Source organism: Haemaphysalis longicornis, unplaced genomic scaffold, assembly GCF_048455015.1.
Source record: "Haemaphysalis longicornis isolate Haplotype H1 unplaced genomic scaffold, Haemaphysalis longicornis Haplotype H1 scaffold_10, whole genome shotgun sequence".
Classification (NCBI taxonomy): Eukaryota; Metazoa; Arthropoda; class Arachnida; order Ixodida; family Ixodidae; genus Haemaphysalis; species Haemaphysalis longicornis.
Window position 1 is genome coordinate 38,392,799 of NW_027526204.1, and position 18,501 is coordinate 38,411,299.

An 18,501-nucleotide genomic window follows, 5' to 3' on the forward strand; every position below is an offset into this window, starting at 1 on the left:
TAAGTGGAAAAGAAGCAGCAGCAAGGCTGCCAAGTTTCACAAGATTTACTTGAAAATTAGAACAAGTTGCTTAAAGACCAGTGTCGCCCCTTAAATGAACCAAGCTTGAACTTCATCTTCTCAGCCCCTTTAAACCGTTTAGAGCAAGTCTTAGAGAACAGACTAGACAACTTTGAAAGTGCATCACCACTGCCAGATCATCATTATAAAATTGCATCCCCCAATGCCTCCCACTACATTTCACACCAAAGAAAGCTTTCCACTTCATCCTTGTTCAGGCTGCAAGCCCATCTGCATGTTCCGGCAGCTGCCGATATCTCAACCGCAGCAAGCTCAATCAAGGCTTCCCAACGCAGCAGTTCAGCTTTGCAGGAAAGCCTCCCTACAGGCCAAGGGGCTGAAACACAGGCTAAAGTGCCGGAAATTCACCGCTAATAGTGGCGTACATTGCCTCTCCAGCTCTCGAGTAGTTGATTGCAGGTGCCAGTGGATGGCTTCGCAAGCTTGGCCAGTCAGCCTCGAAGCAGCTCCCTCAGTTAAAGTCACCCGCGTGGTCTTCTTTCTTACCATGGTCAGCACTGACTGTCAAGGGTGGCCCCCTCAAAGAGGGCACTTGGCTGTGAAGCTGGAGAGATGACAAGAATGGTGAAATCCTAAAAAAAGCAGCACCAGAAGTATTAGTGTTCCAACAGACAGACCTACTTTGACACTCTCCACAAAAAAAAATGTTAGCTCTGTTGCCAGGCCACTTGTGCGTGCAATTTCAAGCAGTGGCCCTGTATGCACCAACAGAAATGTCCGCACTCGAATCGCTACATTTTTAAGAATCTTATACGCATGATGGCAGGCAGAAAACCTTGCAGGATTTGTAAATGTCTCTGGGAAACAATTTGAGTACCGTGGCTAGCTTACCGCCGAATTACTCAAAGCGCACTTTCAAAAATGCGAGCTTGGTGATTTCCCAATGCAATTCAGCAGGGAAAAAACTGATACACTGACTGTGAAAAAAAAGACAACTGCCATCAAACATTATCTAGCCTCTGTACACTCGTAACGAGAGTGACTGGCTAATTAAAACAGCTTACTGAACCTCCTTTTCTATCACTGTACAACCTATTACCGCTGGATTTCGCAGACAGACTATCACCCACTCCACAAGGTATTTCCGCCTTCGGTGTTTAGACACAAACTGCGAGTCGTAAAATGATAGGCCTGTCTGTCGAAAAGAATGCCAGCTCAGAAAGTGTGTGTGTGTGTGTGTGCAGAAGGGCGGGGGGGAGTCCAAGTGCTCTTAAAACAGTTCACTCTTTGAAAGATAGTAATAAACGTTCAAACCAGTGTGCCTTCAATGGTTTCCCCCACCCCCTTTTTTTTTTCAGCTCAAACTTTTTTTTTATAACTCGCACGGAGAGCTAAGATGACCTGCGCAAAGTTGTTTTTGGCAGGCTCCTAAATGCCACTGAACTTTTTGTAGTTTATTGCCCTTTGCTTTTAAACCTTAAAACTCGACTATTTGTCCTCACAAAATGCAATGCACTAAAATGTAAACGCAAATGAAGCAACTGAATTCCCGCACGCAACGTGTCAGGCTGTCAAGGAAATCCCAAGATTTTTTTTTATGCTGAACTAACCTAACAAGATTGTCTTAAACTATGACGACCATCGGGCTTTTCGCGATCACCATGACCTCCTGTCCATTTTTATTTTTGTATAGCACTACTTCGAACTACGCAGCATTGCGAAAAAAAAGAAAACGTGCCTGTGGTGGTGTTTATCGAAATCACGATACATTGCCACTTCGCTCTTTTACGATAACCGAGTGCGCTTCGCTTAAGGCCACGGGACGCCAGGCTGTTTGTTTACGTTATCCAGCGTGCAGATACAAACGACAGTGACATCGATCCGCGCAGCGATAGAGCAGCTGACGCATTCGGCACAGACGTCGAAAGGCCGAGAAAGAATGCGGCGAAGAGCTGACGGGCGGTCACGCCAACCAAGTCGTCCTCGGAACCCGCGCCGACGACCATGGAAGCAAGCGGCTGACGCATGAGGCAAGGACGACTCCTGCTTTTAATGCGCGCTTTGGAACATCGACTCACGTTATTTTCTTCGTTTTTTTTTTCTCGCGTTTACCAACGCCGCCGCTGCTGAAGCGTGCGCTTGTATAACGTGGGACCCGCGCTCGGGACTCTAAACCCAAGCTCCGCGCGATATTACGCCGAGAAAGAGCGATTAACGCACGCTTCGCGTTCCCCAGAGTCCCAGACGAGAATTTCATACCTCCCTTCTTATACTTCCTCTACCCTTGGACGCTTTTCTTAAAGCGACGCGACGAGGCGTTTTTTATCTCTCCGGCCGGGTCACTCGGCGTCTTGATGAACGACATCAGCCGATCTCCTTTCGGCGGATGGAGTCACCATGCTACGACTACCTGCAGACGGGCCGTTTCGAACGTCGCGAACCCGACTGATAAAAGTTTCCGTTTCCACCGCATTTCGAGCGCGTTTGGCCGATCAAACTCACCGAGCCCGTGCGGTCACCGTGCCAACGATTCGTCGCTGCTGCCGCTGCTTCCGCAACGACTTACCTCGTCGGGGCGGCGGCGGCCGAGTGCGTTTACCTTTCCGTTGAACCCCGCCTGTCAAATGTCATTCCGACGAAGGCGTTTTTGAAGGGGCACCACTCGCCCTCCCGCGGGCCGCTCAGCACGCACGAACCACCACCACCACGGCGACGCCAGCCCGAGCTCGGACACGTCCAAGAGGAGCCAGCGGTCCGCTCAAAGGGCTGACAGGCTTTAATAACCACAGACGTTACAACAACTCTTCGGGCCGCCGGACGGATCGCGGGCAGTGAACGTAACAAAAAAGCGGAAACAAAAACCAAAAATAAGGAGGCGGCCATTAAGACGATTGCGATGATGATTCGGATACGTCGTCGTCGTGCGGTTGGATTCGCACGCCCGACGTCTGCACGCGACATTCGTGTTGTTTTATTTGTCCACAGTGGTAATACGGAACGCTGTAGGAGTGTCGCCAGTTCAGGCGTGGTTTCAGGCAACCTATTATTGTTACTGGGCGTCAAACTAGTCAAACGTAACAACCGCCTTCAACTAGGTTGAAGCTTTTTCTCATAAAATGACGCATTGGACTAAAATTTGGCCTAATAAAAAACGCTTAAATTGCAACAGTCATAAGTGAAAAGTTTATAATAATAACGCATAAAACTAGTGAGGTGTTTGTAAAAGATCTTTGTTCGAGAAAATTTGATGCGGCAATGCGCCTCCTGCAAACGCGGCCATGGGCATTTGTTTTGAAAACAAGCATGGCGTGGGCGGATCGGCCGTTCGTTCGCGCGTAGTCTGCAGCTCGTGCAGCTTTCTTTCTGTATGAATGCAGCGCTGAGACTTTCGGTGGATGCACCGTTCGAAGTTTTCACCAAGATTTGTTGGTGGTGCTAACCTACACCGATGTCGGGGACACACAGTCGAACGCGTTCCGGATGTGTTTGAGCACGGATTCCCCCGACCCTCGTGATAGCACGGGCCCTGTTGCTTGACGCATTCCCTTGCGAGTGACTGGTGCAACCGTCTCGTCTCTGTTTTTCAAGGACACGTTCGGACGACGCCTCCGGAGGACATAAGTTTGCCGACCTGCAGTGGTGTTCACACAGACGTCATGCCGACAGTTCAGAGGTGCGTCTTTGTCTCTGGAGGGCGGGGTTCGGGGGGGGGAGGGATTGCTTGTGTTTTGAACCCCTCCTTGGTTAAAGGCAGTGGCCCGCCCGCCGTTGCAATCGCTTTTGATATTTTTCCACGACAGTAGCCATGACACAGTAGACGAGGTAACAGCGCACTTACTCGAGGAAACATAGAAAAAATATATTTTTTCTATTCTAGTGTCTATTCTGCCGCAACCGGGAGAATTTCTGAAAGTTCTGCCGTCAGTCACCTCCTATTGGCTCTCCGAAGTCACGTGACAAAGTGCCGGGAAAATCCATTCTTTTTATAATTATCCCGGCTGCCCCGAAAAATCTGTGACGCAATATTTCACGGCAGTTTGACTGCCAATAGAACGTGTTACGTCGGTAATTTAATTACACCGGCGGCAGTTCAGGCCGCTGAAATCGCCATCGCTCGGTAGTCGCGCGGAAGCTTCTTCGCCAGTGGTAAAATTTCGTTTTAATGCTCCAAAAAATGTTTTGAGTTCGTTGCTCTAGTTATCACCCATTCAACAAGTGTTTTGACCACGATGTGCAGCCGCTCGATCATTGAGCAAAGCCACAGGCTACATACTTGAGCTACCGGTTTCGAGGGCATTTTCAAGCGGCCGTCAAATGAAGAGTGCTGGCTTTATGCGTAATGAGCTGTTATTTGCCGGCAGCTTCATTTAACCAGGCCTAGCTTCACTGGAAACGTGCTGTCCGGTTGTGGTGTCGCTGGCAGTTTTCTGTCGCGAGCTGCCGAATTATTTGCCGGCTGGATGACATAGCCACGATGCATCGATCCGCCATCAAGTGGAGAGTGCCGGCCTTTTGCGTGTGGTTAGTTGTTTGCCGGCAGCTTCATTTAACCAAAGGTCATACTCTAGGTCCACTTTAAATGCGCTGTGATGGTGCAAATAACCGAAGTAACCCATCCGGTCGTGCTCTCTCAGCAGTTGTCCTTTGCGAGCGAAGAGTGCGGCGTTTCGTGTCAGAAAAATTATTTGCAGTGAGCGCACCACCATCGTGAGAGCACTACCGGGTTATTTTGAAAAACTTGTACTCCATGGAAAGCCCAATGTGAAGTGCCGATGATGGAAAAAGCTCTCTTATGACGAGTCTTTCCTTCACATCTTTGTCCGCCATGGTCAGCCTCAGAGCCCCCCATTTTGGGATTCAAAACAGCGAAGAGTGTCCACATCTTCAGTTGTAAACAACCCAACAGCGACAGTCTCACTTTCACCATTGCCATTTTCAGTGATAACCAGAAAGCACGACATTCTTGTTTCAAGCAACTTGTAGGTCGCGTCGACGAGTATTACTTCGAGCCGGCAGTGAAATGACCTCTTCATTTCTTCGTCTTGAAAGTAAACAGCTTAAAGGTCGCTGTTTTCATGTGTGAGCTAACGAACTGTTGCCTGATGCGTTTCTTTCAGTACGCTAATAACCTAAGGCAAGTTGTTCCTTGGTTTCAACAATTTCTCTTGTGCAGCGATATTTGAGAGATCCTTGAGAAGTACAGCACTGCCGCTCTCTTTTTCCATTTGCTCTCAACATCACCTTGTCGGCCTTACCGGGAAGGTGAAGAGGTTTTAGAATTAACAGAAAAGTTGACTAGCAGCAAGTACACATTGAATAGTTCCTGTGTGCGAAATATTTTCGCAATAAATGCAATAGAAGCAGCGCACTACGCAAACAAAAGTTGGCAGATGCCCCACCGCCACCTCTGCGCACGATGCAGGAAGACCGAAGAGTGGAGGTGAAAACCGGCCGGAAAACTTCATCTGTACTTCCGGCCGAATCGGCCGCCTCTGCCATGCTCTTTTCGCCGTGTTTCCTGTAGAGGCTCGCTGCAGGAAGAATGATACTTGTTGTTGTTGTTGCTGTTGTTGATAGCACTTATTTGTACAATTTTCGTGTTCATAAAGTGTGCACGAACGCCAAACGAGGCATACGTTACCATGCTGTATTCCTGAGCAGGATAATACCACGGCAGGATGTTTTATAACATACGGAAGCGACCGTTGAGGTGGCTGTGCTTGATGACGGAGAATATACTACACTACGTTAGACACTTTTTAAAATGCTCCAATGCGCTTTTCCTTTTTTTTTTTTTTTTGATGTGACGGACATGAATGTTCACATTAGATGCTAGATTTAGGAAGGATGGTGAATATTGCTGTACCTTGGCCCGGGATGTTTCGTTCAGTTCCAGAAACTAAATCTCACTTGTTCAGGAAATACCTGTTTCGTTAAACGTGTCGGTTTTATTTCCCTGATGGGCTTAGAACAGTGCTCAAAAACCGAATTTTTGGTGAAACTAAAACAAGGTGCCATTCTTCATAGAAGTTCTCTCCCGGCTAATGGGTAGGTAAACAGTATTCTTACAAAGTAAAAGAACCAAGACCACCACATTACTTATTTTGCAAGTATACATGCCTCGAGAAGGTAATATTTGTCTGGAATGAGAAAACACCGCTCCGAACCGCCACCGTAGCATAATTTGTGAGTGACTAAATCTTTGCCCAAGATTCCGTGTGCCTGCATATTATAACCTGGTAAGCACTTGTTGCCACTGAACGTCAATTGTGCTCCAGCGATAGTCGTTTATATATATAAAACGATGAGACTAAAAAAAAGTAGCAGCGAAGAGTAAATATACGGCCTTTGTCCGACTAGTGCAGTAAATGCTTTAATCTAGAAATGCTGAAACAGGCCAACGATTCATTATCACAAAGGTTTGGTGATTGTTACCTAAGGTAACGTAACTACAACGTAACTGCCCTGTCCGACTCCTCTGTTAATTATGATGAGGTGGCTGTATTATTACAGTAAACTCTCACTTGAATGAACTTCAAGGGACTCAAGGAAGTAGTTCACTTAACTGAACGTTCACTAAACTGAAAATTCGCTACCAAAAAATATGAAACAACATAGGGCACAGAAGACATCGTCAAAAGTGGGAAATGCAATTTATTAAGTACATCAGTAACGGTGCATTGCAGCACACCTCATTTTGAAAAAAAAAATCTGTGATTTTCATTTGTACTGGTGCTCTTAAAGCGCAAGACGCAACAAAGCTGTCCAGAGAGTCTATGCTTTTGTGTACTTCCTCCGGCACAGCTTGTTGCTTCGACACGAAGTCTCGCAACTTTACAATGTACCCAACAGCCTCGGTGAGAGTTACAGGATTTGAATCTGCCTCCGCTGCAACTGTGGTTTCTGCAGTTGGATCTTCCTCGTCACACTCTTCTTCTTCGGGGCGAATACTGGAAACAATTTCCAGATCAGACAGTTCAGCACAGGTGACAAGCTCACTGTCACACAGCACATAGTCTTCGAACGAAGTGCTGCTGTCAACGTCCAGCTGGTGAAAACTCCGTCCACATCCCGGATTCGACCGCCTCCTCGTACTGTTCATCTTGCACGCTTTCACTGCACAGGGGGGAAAGGCCGGACTTATCCCAGCAGTTCCTAATTGTAGCCTGTGTTACTGACCACCAGGAGCCTGTCAGCATCTCGGCCACCTGCCTGACGTTGATGGGGTCATTCTTGCCAATCCTTATGTTGATTAAAGTCCTCTGAACAAGCCGCCATTGGTACACTACCTTCAAGTTTTGAATGATGCCCAAGTCGCGCGGTTGAAGCACAGCAGTGCAGTTTGGCGGGAGGTACTCGATGCGCACATTGCTTAAGTGGACATCGACAAGGTGTGCAGAGCAGTTGTCCACAATAAAAAAAATCATTCTTTGTGCTTTCCGCATTTCTTCATTTATGCTGAGGAGCCATTCGCTGAAAATATTTCTGGTCATCCATGCTTTTTTGTTGCTTTTATAGATGCATGGCAGGGAAGGGACACCCTTAAAACATCGTGGTTTCGCGTATTTCCCTATCACTAGCAGCTTCAGCTTGTGGCTGCCAATAGCGTTGCAGCACAGCAGCGCAGTGATTCTTACTTTCGACTGCTTTCTGCCTTTGCAACTGTCATTTTTGAATTCCATTGTCTTGTTTGGAAGAGTCTGATAAAACACACGCGTTTCATCGGCGTTGTATATGTCATCGGGTGAATATCCATTAATGATATCCCGCAGTTTGTCATCCCTCCAGGTTCTCGCTGCTTCGTGGTCGGCATCCTTGCTTTCACCGCAAATCGTTTTCCATGCGATCCCATGCCTATCCCGAAATCGGGTGAGCCATCCGCTACTTGCTTCGGAGCCGCGAACGTCCAGAAGAAAAGCAAATTCCTTCGCTTTGCCTTGTATCATCGGGCCGGACACGGGGATATTTTGGGATTGCAGATCGCGGAGCCATACCGCAACGGCATCGTCCACTTCCTTAAAATATCCCGTGCAAAGTCGTTTTCTAGTGCCACTCATCGAAGTCTCTCCTTGGAGCTTCGATTTTTGTTTAACTATGGTTGACAGCGTCGACGGTGCAATGCCGTATTCCTTCGCAACGTCCACTTGCCTTTCACCGCTGTCCATACGCTGAAGGATTTGCAGCTTGTCCGACAGAGACAACCGCTTCCGCTTCGTAGAACTCATTGCGAAAATGGGCGCTTGGCGCACGAACTGCAGTCCGAAAGCAGGAACACCACAACGCTTACGTGACCACAGCCAGCACACACAAACAAAGACGCGCCATTTTTTTTCCACTCCCGCGCAGCCGCTGTGCCGCCGTAGTTCATCTATCTCACCGCCGCTGTCTTAGCAGCGCTGTCAACGCCAGCGATGTTGCGCCGAAGAAGAAGTGTGATTTGGCGGAAGAAAGGAAAGGAAAGTGCACTGGGGATATTATTGAGCTCAGTAGGGAGCTCGCCTGCAAACAACCCAGTGCGGTGGGGAGGGGAAGAGGGGATAAGACGTGAGAGGAGGTTAGAGGTGGAATAGAAAAAGTGTGAAAGAGAAAGACAGGAAGAGAGAGAAAGAGGAGAGAGAAGAAAAAAAAAAGAAAAGAGGGGGGGGAGGGGTATTACATAGGCGACAGCAGCACGAGTGTTCGGCGCGAGTGTTTGTTCAGTAGCCTCAGCTACAGGTGCTGGGTTAGTCCAGTGGCCTCGAGGAATGCCAGGAGGTGGCTGAACACTTGACGTCGGGAGCTGGCAGGACCCGTCGGGAACAGCAGGTCCTGCAGGTTGTGTCTGGGCCATCCGAGACGCTGGAGTGCAGCCTGCAGCACTGCTCTGTGTGCTGCGCGCTCGTGGCAGGACAGGAGCAGGTGCTCCAGCGTCTCGGGTTCGGGGCAGTCGGCACAGGCGGGGGAGGCTTGTCGTCCTTGGTGGTGCAGCAGGGCCGCCACCTCGCAACAGTTGAGGCGCATCCGGAGCAGCAGGCTCCGGACGTCCCTGGTGAGGCACCCTGGCAGAACAGGCGGGGCCTGGCCAGAAACTACTCGGGGGTCCGGGTGTCTGGTCAGGACCATTCAGGCCAGGATTTGGCACGGGGCGTCAAACGCCGTCACGTCCTAGGAGGCAGGGGTACCTGGCTGGTGGGCACCCTTGGCCAGAGCGTCGGCCGCCTCATTGCCCGGGATGCCCATGTGGGCCGGCAGCCAGTGTAGCTGCACAGTGCAGCTGCGAGAGGCCACCGCGTGCAGCTTGGCCTCCAGCGACCGCTCCACGTGTCCACTGGAGCTGCCCGGTTGGTCAGCCGACTGCAGCCGCAGGAGGGCTGGCCGGACGTCCGTGAGGACGAGGGCTTTGCAGTCTGGGCCTGCCCGCTCGAGCAGCAGGTCCGCGGCCAGGTGCAGGCCGGCCAGCTCCGTGGTGGTGGACGAGGCGGGGAGCCGCACACCCGGCTGGCGCCAAGTGCCGGGGCAGTGCAGGCGGCTGCCGCGTTGCCCGTGCGGGGGAGCACCGACCCATCCGTGAAGACGGGGAGGCTGGCGTTGTTCTCCAGCAGGGCAGCCACCTCCTGGTAGATGGCCTGGTGCGGAGTGGCCCTCTTGCTGCGCACCCCAGGCAGCTTGGTGTTGATGTCTAGGGCCTCTCCTGTGCCGGGCGGTAGAGGCTCCAGAGGGGGTCGCTGCGGCACCACGATGTCCTCCTCATAGATGTGCAGCAGCATGCCCATCTGTGAGTTTGGACGGGCACGGAACCGGTGCAGCAGGGCGGCCCCGTCCGGGCTTTTTTGCAGGCGCTCAATGTCAATCGCCGCTGGAACGGCGATTTTCGGGTGGCGGGCGTCGGCTGCGACAGCGATGTAGAGAGCAAAACTTCGTTGAAGTGATTTAAAAAATGAGCCCGTGTCCACTGATCAAGTTCGTTTAACTGAAATATTCGCTATTCCGATATTCATTTAACTGAAAGATTTTTGCATTGAGTTTCTAAGAAAACCGCCGGGGATTTTCTAAAAGTTCGTTATTCTGAAATATTCGGTAAACCGACGTTCGTAGAAATGAGAGTTCACTGTATACCACAATGCAACACCTAGATTCCACGGGTGTCCACGGGCGGCGCTGCATGTACCGCAGGCCACGCGCTCGCAGTGTCGTGTTTCAATCCGTGAGCACTGTACATCAGGTGGTGCAAACTGCTATTTGTCTCCCTCTGGTGAGCTAGCTTCAGTAGTTTTCGTCTGGTAGGGACGAGAAAAACATTTTGTTGTTAAGTCTTCTGGCAAAGTTGCTCCACGTATGTGGCACCATTTTCCTGGTCTACAGAGCTGCACCGGTTGTTCCTGAGTGCCCTTTGGACGTGCTTCTTTACATCCATTCTTGTACGATACGCGCAGGCGAAGCAAACTGCCTGTCTGCGACCAGCACACCTTCAGCGTAGAACTTTATACAACTCCCTAGTGTTCTGACAGGTGTCACAGCTTTCTGCAGGAACTGGGGAAAATTTTTTTTCTTCTCCCGTGTGGCTCAGGGGCACTCGCCATCAAGGTGCATCGTTCTTAAAGGGAAGAGAAGGAATTACTTTGTGGCTGCTCCTCCTGCCACTGCCAACTTGACTACCCTAGCGTGCACGCAGCATTTTCTACCCACCCAGCCGTACGGTTTGCTCGCGGTGATGCCACCATGTTCTTTCTCGTTCCCCCTTTTGGTGGTCAGGTTTTATGTGGTGTGCGACTTGGGGACGACGAATGTGTCTTTGAGCAAGGACGCTATTGTCTCCTCATGTGCCTACACGCCGGTGGGTGCGGCTTTCGGCCATTACCCTCTCCATACTCCTCCTCCCTTAAACGCAACCTTGGCTCCAAGATGGTGTCAGGATAAGTGATTTTGCCTGCCGTTTATTTCGCCTCGAATCTGTACAGCAATTTTTTGAGGTCGGCTTCATCCTGGCCGAAATAGTTCCCGTCCTCTTCCAGCACCAGCATGTCAGTGTCACTGTTGCTGGAGGCGCATCTCGGGCAAGAGTGATTTATTTCCTTTCGTGAATGATTTTGTTCGAATTCTTTAGCAGTTCTAGCTTTTGCTGACGCTGCTTCATTGGCAGTTCTGCAGCCAGTGTCACAGTCTAAAAAAAAAGAACTGTCATTGCTTGTCAGTGTTATGGGCACTGTGACGTGACCTCTTTTGTGGTGGCATGATGAACGATGACTTGGCCTGTGGTAGGCAGGTCTGTGGCAGAGTCAAGAGTGAAGGTAGGATCCTTTCGTCCGCCTCGTTGGCGCTTCATTTTGAAAGAACACAATTGGACCTCTCGCGTCGCAATGAAAGAATGTTTCCGCGTAGCAGCATCATTGCTGTCATTGGAGTACATTAGCAGTTTTCCTCTGACACTTCAAGATCATAATATTGCCCTAACCGAACCATTTCATTTGTCTTATACCCGTGCCACACGTACACGAAAAATGACATTGAGTGCTTAATGCCTTAACTTTTAATGCCATTAATTCGCTGCTACATGCAAAAATCTAATGCCATTCGCTCTAATGTCATTTTGGTTTAAAGAGTTCTGCACAACTCATTTACCTTCACGAACACCTTAAATCTGCCTACCCTCGAATGCGATGAGCATCAAATGAAGCCAACGAAACTCTCAGCACCAGAGTGTTGACGCGGAAACGTAGCTGAACTTCGAAATAAGGCGATTTTTTGGGCACCCTTGGTGCCGAAGTTTTGAAGAATACGGAGTTCACTAAAACAGTGGCAAAAGGCGAAACATCGTGTCACTCGTCGTGCTAAATTTTTCGGATTTGGCTACCACTGGCAGGCGATGGCAGCTGATGAAGCCACTTTTAGAAATGGCTCACACCATTTTTATAAAAACACTGTTTCTCATAATGTTTTCTTTCACAAAAAAAAACATTTGTAACCATTGTAAGATGTTTTTCTCTACGTTAAAGACTTCTAAAATATGAGTGAATTTCTCTTTTTGGTCATGATCACCATCATGCCTAACACATTAAATGCCTTTGTGGTTTCGCGTGTAGCACGGCCCGACCAGTTAATGTCATTTGGCATCTTAAGGCCTTCAGCACTTAATGTCATTTTTTTGTGTACGTGTGGCACGGGTATTAGTGTCTTGAAGTCGTTAGCAAAGGGTGCCTACCTGTTCACTACTTGCATCATTTTTTACAGCAAAGCTGTTAGCCTCTCTTTGGTGGGCAAATTTCAAGTCATAAACAAAATACCCAGGCAGGACCCAGCAGTTCTCGCCCGAGACGCCGAGCTGATGCATCAGGCGTGCAGCATAGAGCTCAGTATTCGTGTGAAGAAAAACCACAAAAGAAGCATCAAAACCGCATGATGGATGATAAGGCTCTGGTGAACAATGTGACCCTCCTGCCTTTATGTGTTCTGGTAATTATGTGTTCTGGTAAAGATTAGATTTGCAGCTTCTCTCGAAAGTGGAGGGTGTAGAGATGCGCCGGGTAGCGCGGACGCCGCTAGCCGGGCCGAATGTGTGCGTGAAGCCCGCGAAGAGTGACCCACCAATACGCAGTTCACAAACAGCAAAAAGCCCCATTTAATCCACACCAATGCCTTTATACAGAGTGGGGGCGCCACCTCCCAGTTACTCCAATCATCAGGTGGCGTCCTCTACAGAGGGGGGCGTTGACGTCATTCAACTGCTATAGCGCATGCGTCAGGACTTAGCATTTGCACCGACAGGAGCCGAGTGCATTCTTTTTTTGGCGTCCTTTTTTTGGTTGATGGCCTCCACACACCCGTTCGTAGACTTTCCAAATATTGTGGCTTTCAGGCCTTTCATCTCAACTGTGTGCTGGGTACGGATTTCTGTCGAAGTAGTCGAGCACATTGGTGGGACCCGTATTCTATAGCCCTTTGTAGACCTCTTGGTATTGTGCTTCACTTGGCCAGTAGCACAGCTGTTTCTGCAACGAGGCATCGTTTGCGCAGTTGCCTCGTGCGCACCCGCGCACAATACCAATGCCACTGTTTCACTTTTGTTATTAGAATCAATGAAGCTTCTAACAGCACTTGAAGTGTAACATAAAATAAAGTTAAGCTTGACCGAACACTTAAAAGACCAAAAAGGCAGATGCAAACTTACCTTTTGCATGTGCTTTTTCAGACAGCTGTCTAAAGGGTACAGGTCTCCCATTATCACATTACTTCATTTCAACCGGTTTTTCAGCAGTCTTTTACAAACAGGACCTCAGCCATTGACTTCAGGAAGTATTTCATGCATGAGTAGCTAGATGTCATAACCTTTCAGTTGCATGGCCTGTTGTCCTGCAGTCTTCAACAATCGCACTGCTGCTGATAGTGTGTCTATAGGCACCATTGGGCTGATGCTTCGATACCTGCGTGGTGTAATTTGTCTGTGATGTATAAATAGTGCGGATGTCTTGCGCTTCATCATTTTCTTTTGCTTGTATCTTGTGTTACGCATGATACCTCAGCGCTACTTTTTCCAGTTGCTGCCGTGTTGCACCCACATCTAAAAAACCAAGTCATGCTGTGAAGATATCTGATTGGCACTCAGCCATATTACCTGTGGCAGTTGAAACATTTTTGTTCATTTTTTCAAGAGAGGGTTCTGGCATAGACAGTACTTGTACCTTCTCTGCATTATTTTGGTATCATCCGTTGGCAGTGGGTCTGCTGAGAGGCGGTGTTGCCTTCGCTTTGGATATGTTGTTGGTAGGTTCTGTGGCTGCTGGGGTTGCGGCTGGAGCGGGTTGGCGAATGTTTCCATCTTGGCTCAGTAAGGACTTGCGGGTCGATGTCGTCGCCAACAATGGTATATTCTGTGCTGGAGTTCGTTTTTTGGGCTAATGAAGTGCTAGGCAACTTTTTTGATGAAAGTGTGTGTGATGTAATGTGGCACAGAGGAGTGTTTGAACGTCCCGTGCCACCAGGGGCAATGGCTGCGCTCATGGAGGGGTGGAGGGTCTTGCAGAGCACATGGGGCAGCCGTTGCATTGGAAGTTTTCTCAGCTCCAGCAAGGAACGCTGGGTTCGCAGGAGCTGTCGCAAAGGCTCAGTGGCCTGCTATTCCTAACATTAGGCTTCCTTCCCTATTGGTAGCGGCAAGCCTGTCCCGTTCGGAAACACATGTGACCTGTTGTTGATGCAGTTCTTTAACTTCTGCAAAAGGGTTTTTGTCCCTCTGCCCACTGTGGTTTCTTGTGGAGGGCCTTCGAATGACATTGCGCTGTGCTTTTGAATCTGTTTTGCTGCAAAGACTCAGCAACGTTGATCACAGCGTGAGCACGTTGAAACCTGAATCTGAAGAGATCGTAACTTTTTGTGATTCCAACAGAGCAGTTAGTGATGTGCTTACCCCATGTGCTTCAGTTTTCACCATGATGGCTGATTCTTCTTTTGGGCAGCTAAAATGGCTAGTTTGAGGTTTTTTTTTTGGGTAATCTTAAGGATAGTTCGGCTGCAAAAAATTCTTCACTTTAATTTTGCACTTTTCAATACCAGGTTGCCTGTAACATAAGTTCCATGCAGTTGCTGCCAGCTCTCTGCAGAAAACATTCCTCACTCAAGTGTACGCAACATTTGATGCAGATGCAATATTGATGCAGCGTCCACTTTTGGCTACTGGCAACTCTCGGAAAGCTTGATTTGAAACCTTCTGTGGCTGAATGTGTGGCTCTAGGCTGGGTTTCATTGTGAATGAACAAAGCACACATCTGTTGTAAACGTCACGGTTCCTTTATTTGGGTAGAGTGGCTGAAACGCTGCTGTTTCTTTCCTCTATTTGCCTTCAGATACGGCACGGGCAGCATCGGTGGTGAGGCCTGTGAGGAAGTGGAGTTTGAGGCGTTTGCAAGCAGCATGCCTTCCATCTGCCCTTCCAGCCTGATGGCTCTGGTGAGCCAGCTGAAGAGGTCGTTGGAACTGCAGGGTGTGGACATTATGCAACCTTGCTGTTACTCCGTCGGCCATTCCAACTGCTGGATGGCCTCTTCTCTTTCGCCGCTCAACCGTGTTCTGGACGGAGTTCTTGTCGAACTGGTAGAGTTGCAACCGGGGCGCCTGACCCTGCGCTCGACTGACGTCGAAGAAGTCTACGACAAGGTCGAAGTGGACATGCTTGGTGGCACGCTCCTAGCATTGTGGCTGCTAAGGGTGCACCATTGTGTGGAGTGCATTGATTTTAGCGAGTCTGCTTTGATATTCAACTTTCTGGACTTTCTTGCCGAGGCCATTGCAGCAGCTCCCGGATTAGCTGAGATAAAGCTGAATCCATCCCGGCTATTGCAGGAAGTTCCCTGTCCGGTTCCGCTCCTGGCGGCACTGCGGAAAAAGACCCGGATCAAGCACCTAGACATTTCGCAAATTTCCCTGGGAGATAGTGAATCAAAGGAGATCTTGGTGTCATTGCAAGGTAGCTGTGTTAGCTCCCTGGCCCTGTCGCTTGTTGCCTTCTCAAGGCCAGTGAAGAGGGTGCTGCAAGCGGTGAATGGTTGTGCTTTCCTGACCTCCTTGTCTATAAAGGGATTCAACGACTTTAACAGCAAACAAGCGCAGTTCTTGGCTAGCGCACTTAAGAAGAACAAGACGTTAACGAGCCTCTCGATGTGTGGGGCCACGACAGATGTGGCGGAGAAGATCTTAGAGGCCCTTGGCCACAGCACCCTTCTTGAGAACTTGTCCTTGTCTTGCCACCCTACCTGCTACGGGACTATCTCGGGGGATTCGCTTCGTGCGGTTGCCTGCCAGCTAAGGTCTTTAAAGGTGGCGGCCAAGAGCCTCGACAGCACTGGTGCTTCCGTGCTTGCTGATGCACTCGAAGTGCCCTCTTGTCGACTTGAGAGCCTTGACCTGTCCTCATCCTCGGTTAACGATTGGGGAGCCGGGCGGCTAGCCCTGTCACTTGTACTTAATCGTACGTTGAAGCACCTAAACCTTGAAGCGTGCCTCGTGACTGCCGACGTGGTAAAACCTTTCGTGGAGTGCTTGCAGCTTAACTCCACTTTGGAGTCGGTTCGGTTGGGGTCACTCGATCTTCCAGAAACTCTGAAACTTTCCGGGCGAACTGAAAGGTTTCTAGGAAGACTCATTGTGACGTGGAACACGAGTGGCCTGCATAAGCTGGCATGCTCACTGAACAGCAAAACGTTTGCCTTGACTAGGCTTGATCTTGGGTGGACCTGTCAAGCAGAGTCTACTTCTGTCTTGGATACCTTTGAGGCAGTGGCAACTACAAGCAGCATAACGGAGTTTTGTGTGTTTAGCGGTAAGGCCCAGGATTGCTGCACTGGTATTGTTTCTGTTTTGAGCACGTCTTCCCTTAGGCGACTTGTTGTGGACCTGGTGCTTGACTCTGTGCTCATAGAAAAGGTCTTGCGTGCACTTTTAACTAACAGTACGGTCACAGAAGCTGTCTTCAGTAGCAGTACCCTGTCCTCGCAGAGAGGATTTTGTGCCCTGGAGGACTTGCTCAGAGTGAACCGGCAGCTGTGCTCGCTGACCTTCCGCCGTCACCACATGCGTGGCAAAGCAGTAATGAGCCTGGCACGTAGCATGTGTGTGAACCATGTCCTGGTCGACCTCAACTTTGTCGAGACTGGCTCCTATGACAAGAACTATGTCCACATCCGCGATGTCCTGAACAGAAACCGCTGCCTTCGCAACAGGGCCATCCAGTTTGTACTGAAGCAGGCGTGGGATGAGGAGTCCATGAAGGCCTTCCGCTCTCTCTGCGACAGCCGGGCGTTTGTAGAAAAATACGCGGAGGTTGCAGGGGTTTCTCTCGCAGCAGCTAATGACGCCATTCAAGCGGCATCAGAACGCTGTGGCCAGGTCGAGGAAAAGTGAAAAGGAGTTTTGGGCAAGAGCAATTATATGCACTAGCTTGCGCATTGATACTGCTTCATTGCCTTATAAGGGTGCATTATTCTGGAGTAGTCATTCTCTGCTTTTGTTTGCTATGACAGCCTACTGGAGTGGGGATTTTATGTGACCTCTGCTTCTTGTTCAGCTGCATTGATTTCAGAAATTCATAGCTTTGGGGATATAATATTGTCAACTAGCTGGAATTATGCTGGCAGTTAGGCTAGCAGTTAGATTGGATTGGAAGCATAATTGAAGTTAGCAACATTTTATTATAATTTCTGTACTGAATGGCACATTTATTGTGTAGCTGTGAAGTTGTCATTTTGCAAGATTTCTTATCCTGTGCGTGCAAAATATGGTGTTGTATGGCTCTTAGCGATTCGTCCTTACATTTTTGTGATGCCCTTCCTGTAATGCAAAAAGGGTATGTAAGGTGTTAACAGCTCTTGTGTAATAAATAGAGTATGTTATGCCTGTTAGTAGTAGTCTATTCATTTTAGAATTGACAGGAGTAGACATCTGGTATTGTAAAGCTGGTGTTAGTGCAGAACAATGCAGTCTCGTGGTAAAAAAAAATTGCACATCTGATATTGTAAAGCTGGTGTTAGTGCAGAACAATGCAGTCTCGTGGTAAAAAAAAATTGCACATCTGGTATTGTAAAGCTGGTGTTAGTGCAGAACAATGCAGTCTCCTGGTAAAGAAAAATTGCAGCACGAACAAGGTGGGACCACCAGGTGATACAAATAGGCACACTGTCAGGTTCTTAGTAGGAAAGAGTACGAGTTCACAGGAGAAGCTTGCATGGTCAAGTCATGCCGCATGGACCACAATGTGCAGTGTGGCCTGATCTCTTGTCGTTGTGAGTGCATGCCAACGGCAGTTGCATTTACTTGAAGGTGCTGGATATGTGGCTCTGGTTGGTAGTGGCATCAGTACCATACTTCACGGCTTTTAGCTATGCTGGGTGGGCAACTTTTTATGCCAGTGTATGAACTAGACTGAAGATGTTTATTACATTGGGATGATCTGTTTGCACACACAAAAAGCACAACTAAGTCAACCACATGAACAGTACATACAACTTGAAAAAAAATGGTAACATATGTCAGGCAAGAAATGTCAAAACAGGAAATTTTGGTAAGCGTTAGTTCTGGCGAAGATTGGATTAACTTTATGCACATGAACAAGGTCAGAGGAGACATGAGGTATGGGACGAATGTCAGTGCTTGCAAATGAGGGGTCATCGTGGTACGAAGAGTGGAAGTACGTTAAGCTGTAAAATTTTCTGTGCATGGCGAGAGGTGCCAGGTGAAGGGATTTTTTCAGTGCAGACACACTTCGGTGCTGAGAAGGGGACAATAAAATGAACCTTGCAGATTTATTTTGGATGGACTCTATAAGTTTGTAAGAGGAAGATGATGTGGGTGTCTTTTTATTGCCACATGCAGTGATGACAGTGGGTGTCTTTTTATTGCAACATGCAGTAATGACAGTATAATTAATGAAACAACTGTTATAACCGGTAATAGTAGCTTTAGCCTGTTGCAAATGGTGCTTTAGCACGCCAAGTTTCTTCAGCCCTTTGTTAGTGA

General features: G+C 48.8%; 1 protein-coding gene across 2 annotated transcripts; it reads left to right on the forward strand.

Moving 5' to 3' along the window:
• Positions 1-1,747: 1,747 nt before the first annotated feature.
• On the forward strand, positions 1,748-18,290 carry LOC144158385 (uncharacterized). 2 transcript variants are annotated; one of them, XM_077689251.1, is made up of 3 exons: positions 1,750-2,051; positions 3,610-3,694; positions 14,838-18,290. In XM_077689251.1, the coding sequence occupies exons 2-3, from the start codon at positions 3,678-3,680 to the stop codon at positions 16,888-16,890; spliced, it is 2,070 nt and encodes a 689-aa protein (XP_077545377.1). In that variant the 5' UTR covers positions 1,750-2,051; positions 3,610-3,677; the 3' UTR covers positions 16,891-18,290. The 2 variants fall into 2 exon arrangements, with proteins under 2 accessions (XP_077545378.1, XP_077545377.1); XM_077689252.1 differs by lacking the exon at positions 3,610-3,694 and having other exon boundaries at positions 1,748-2,051.
• Positions 18,291-18,501: the final 211 nt, after the last annotated feature.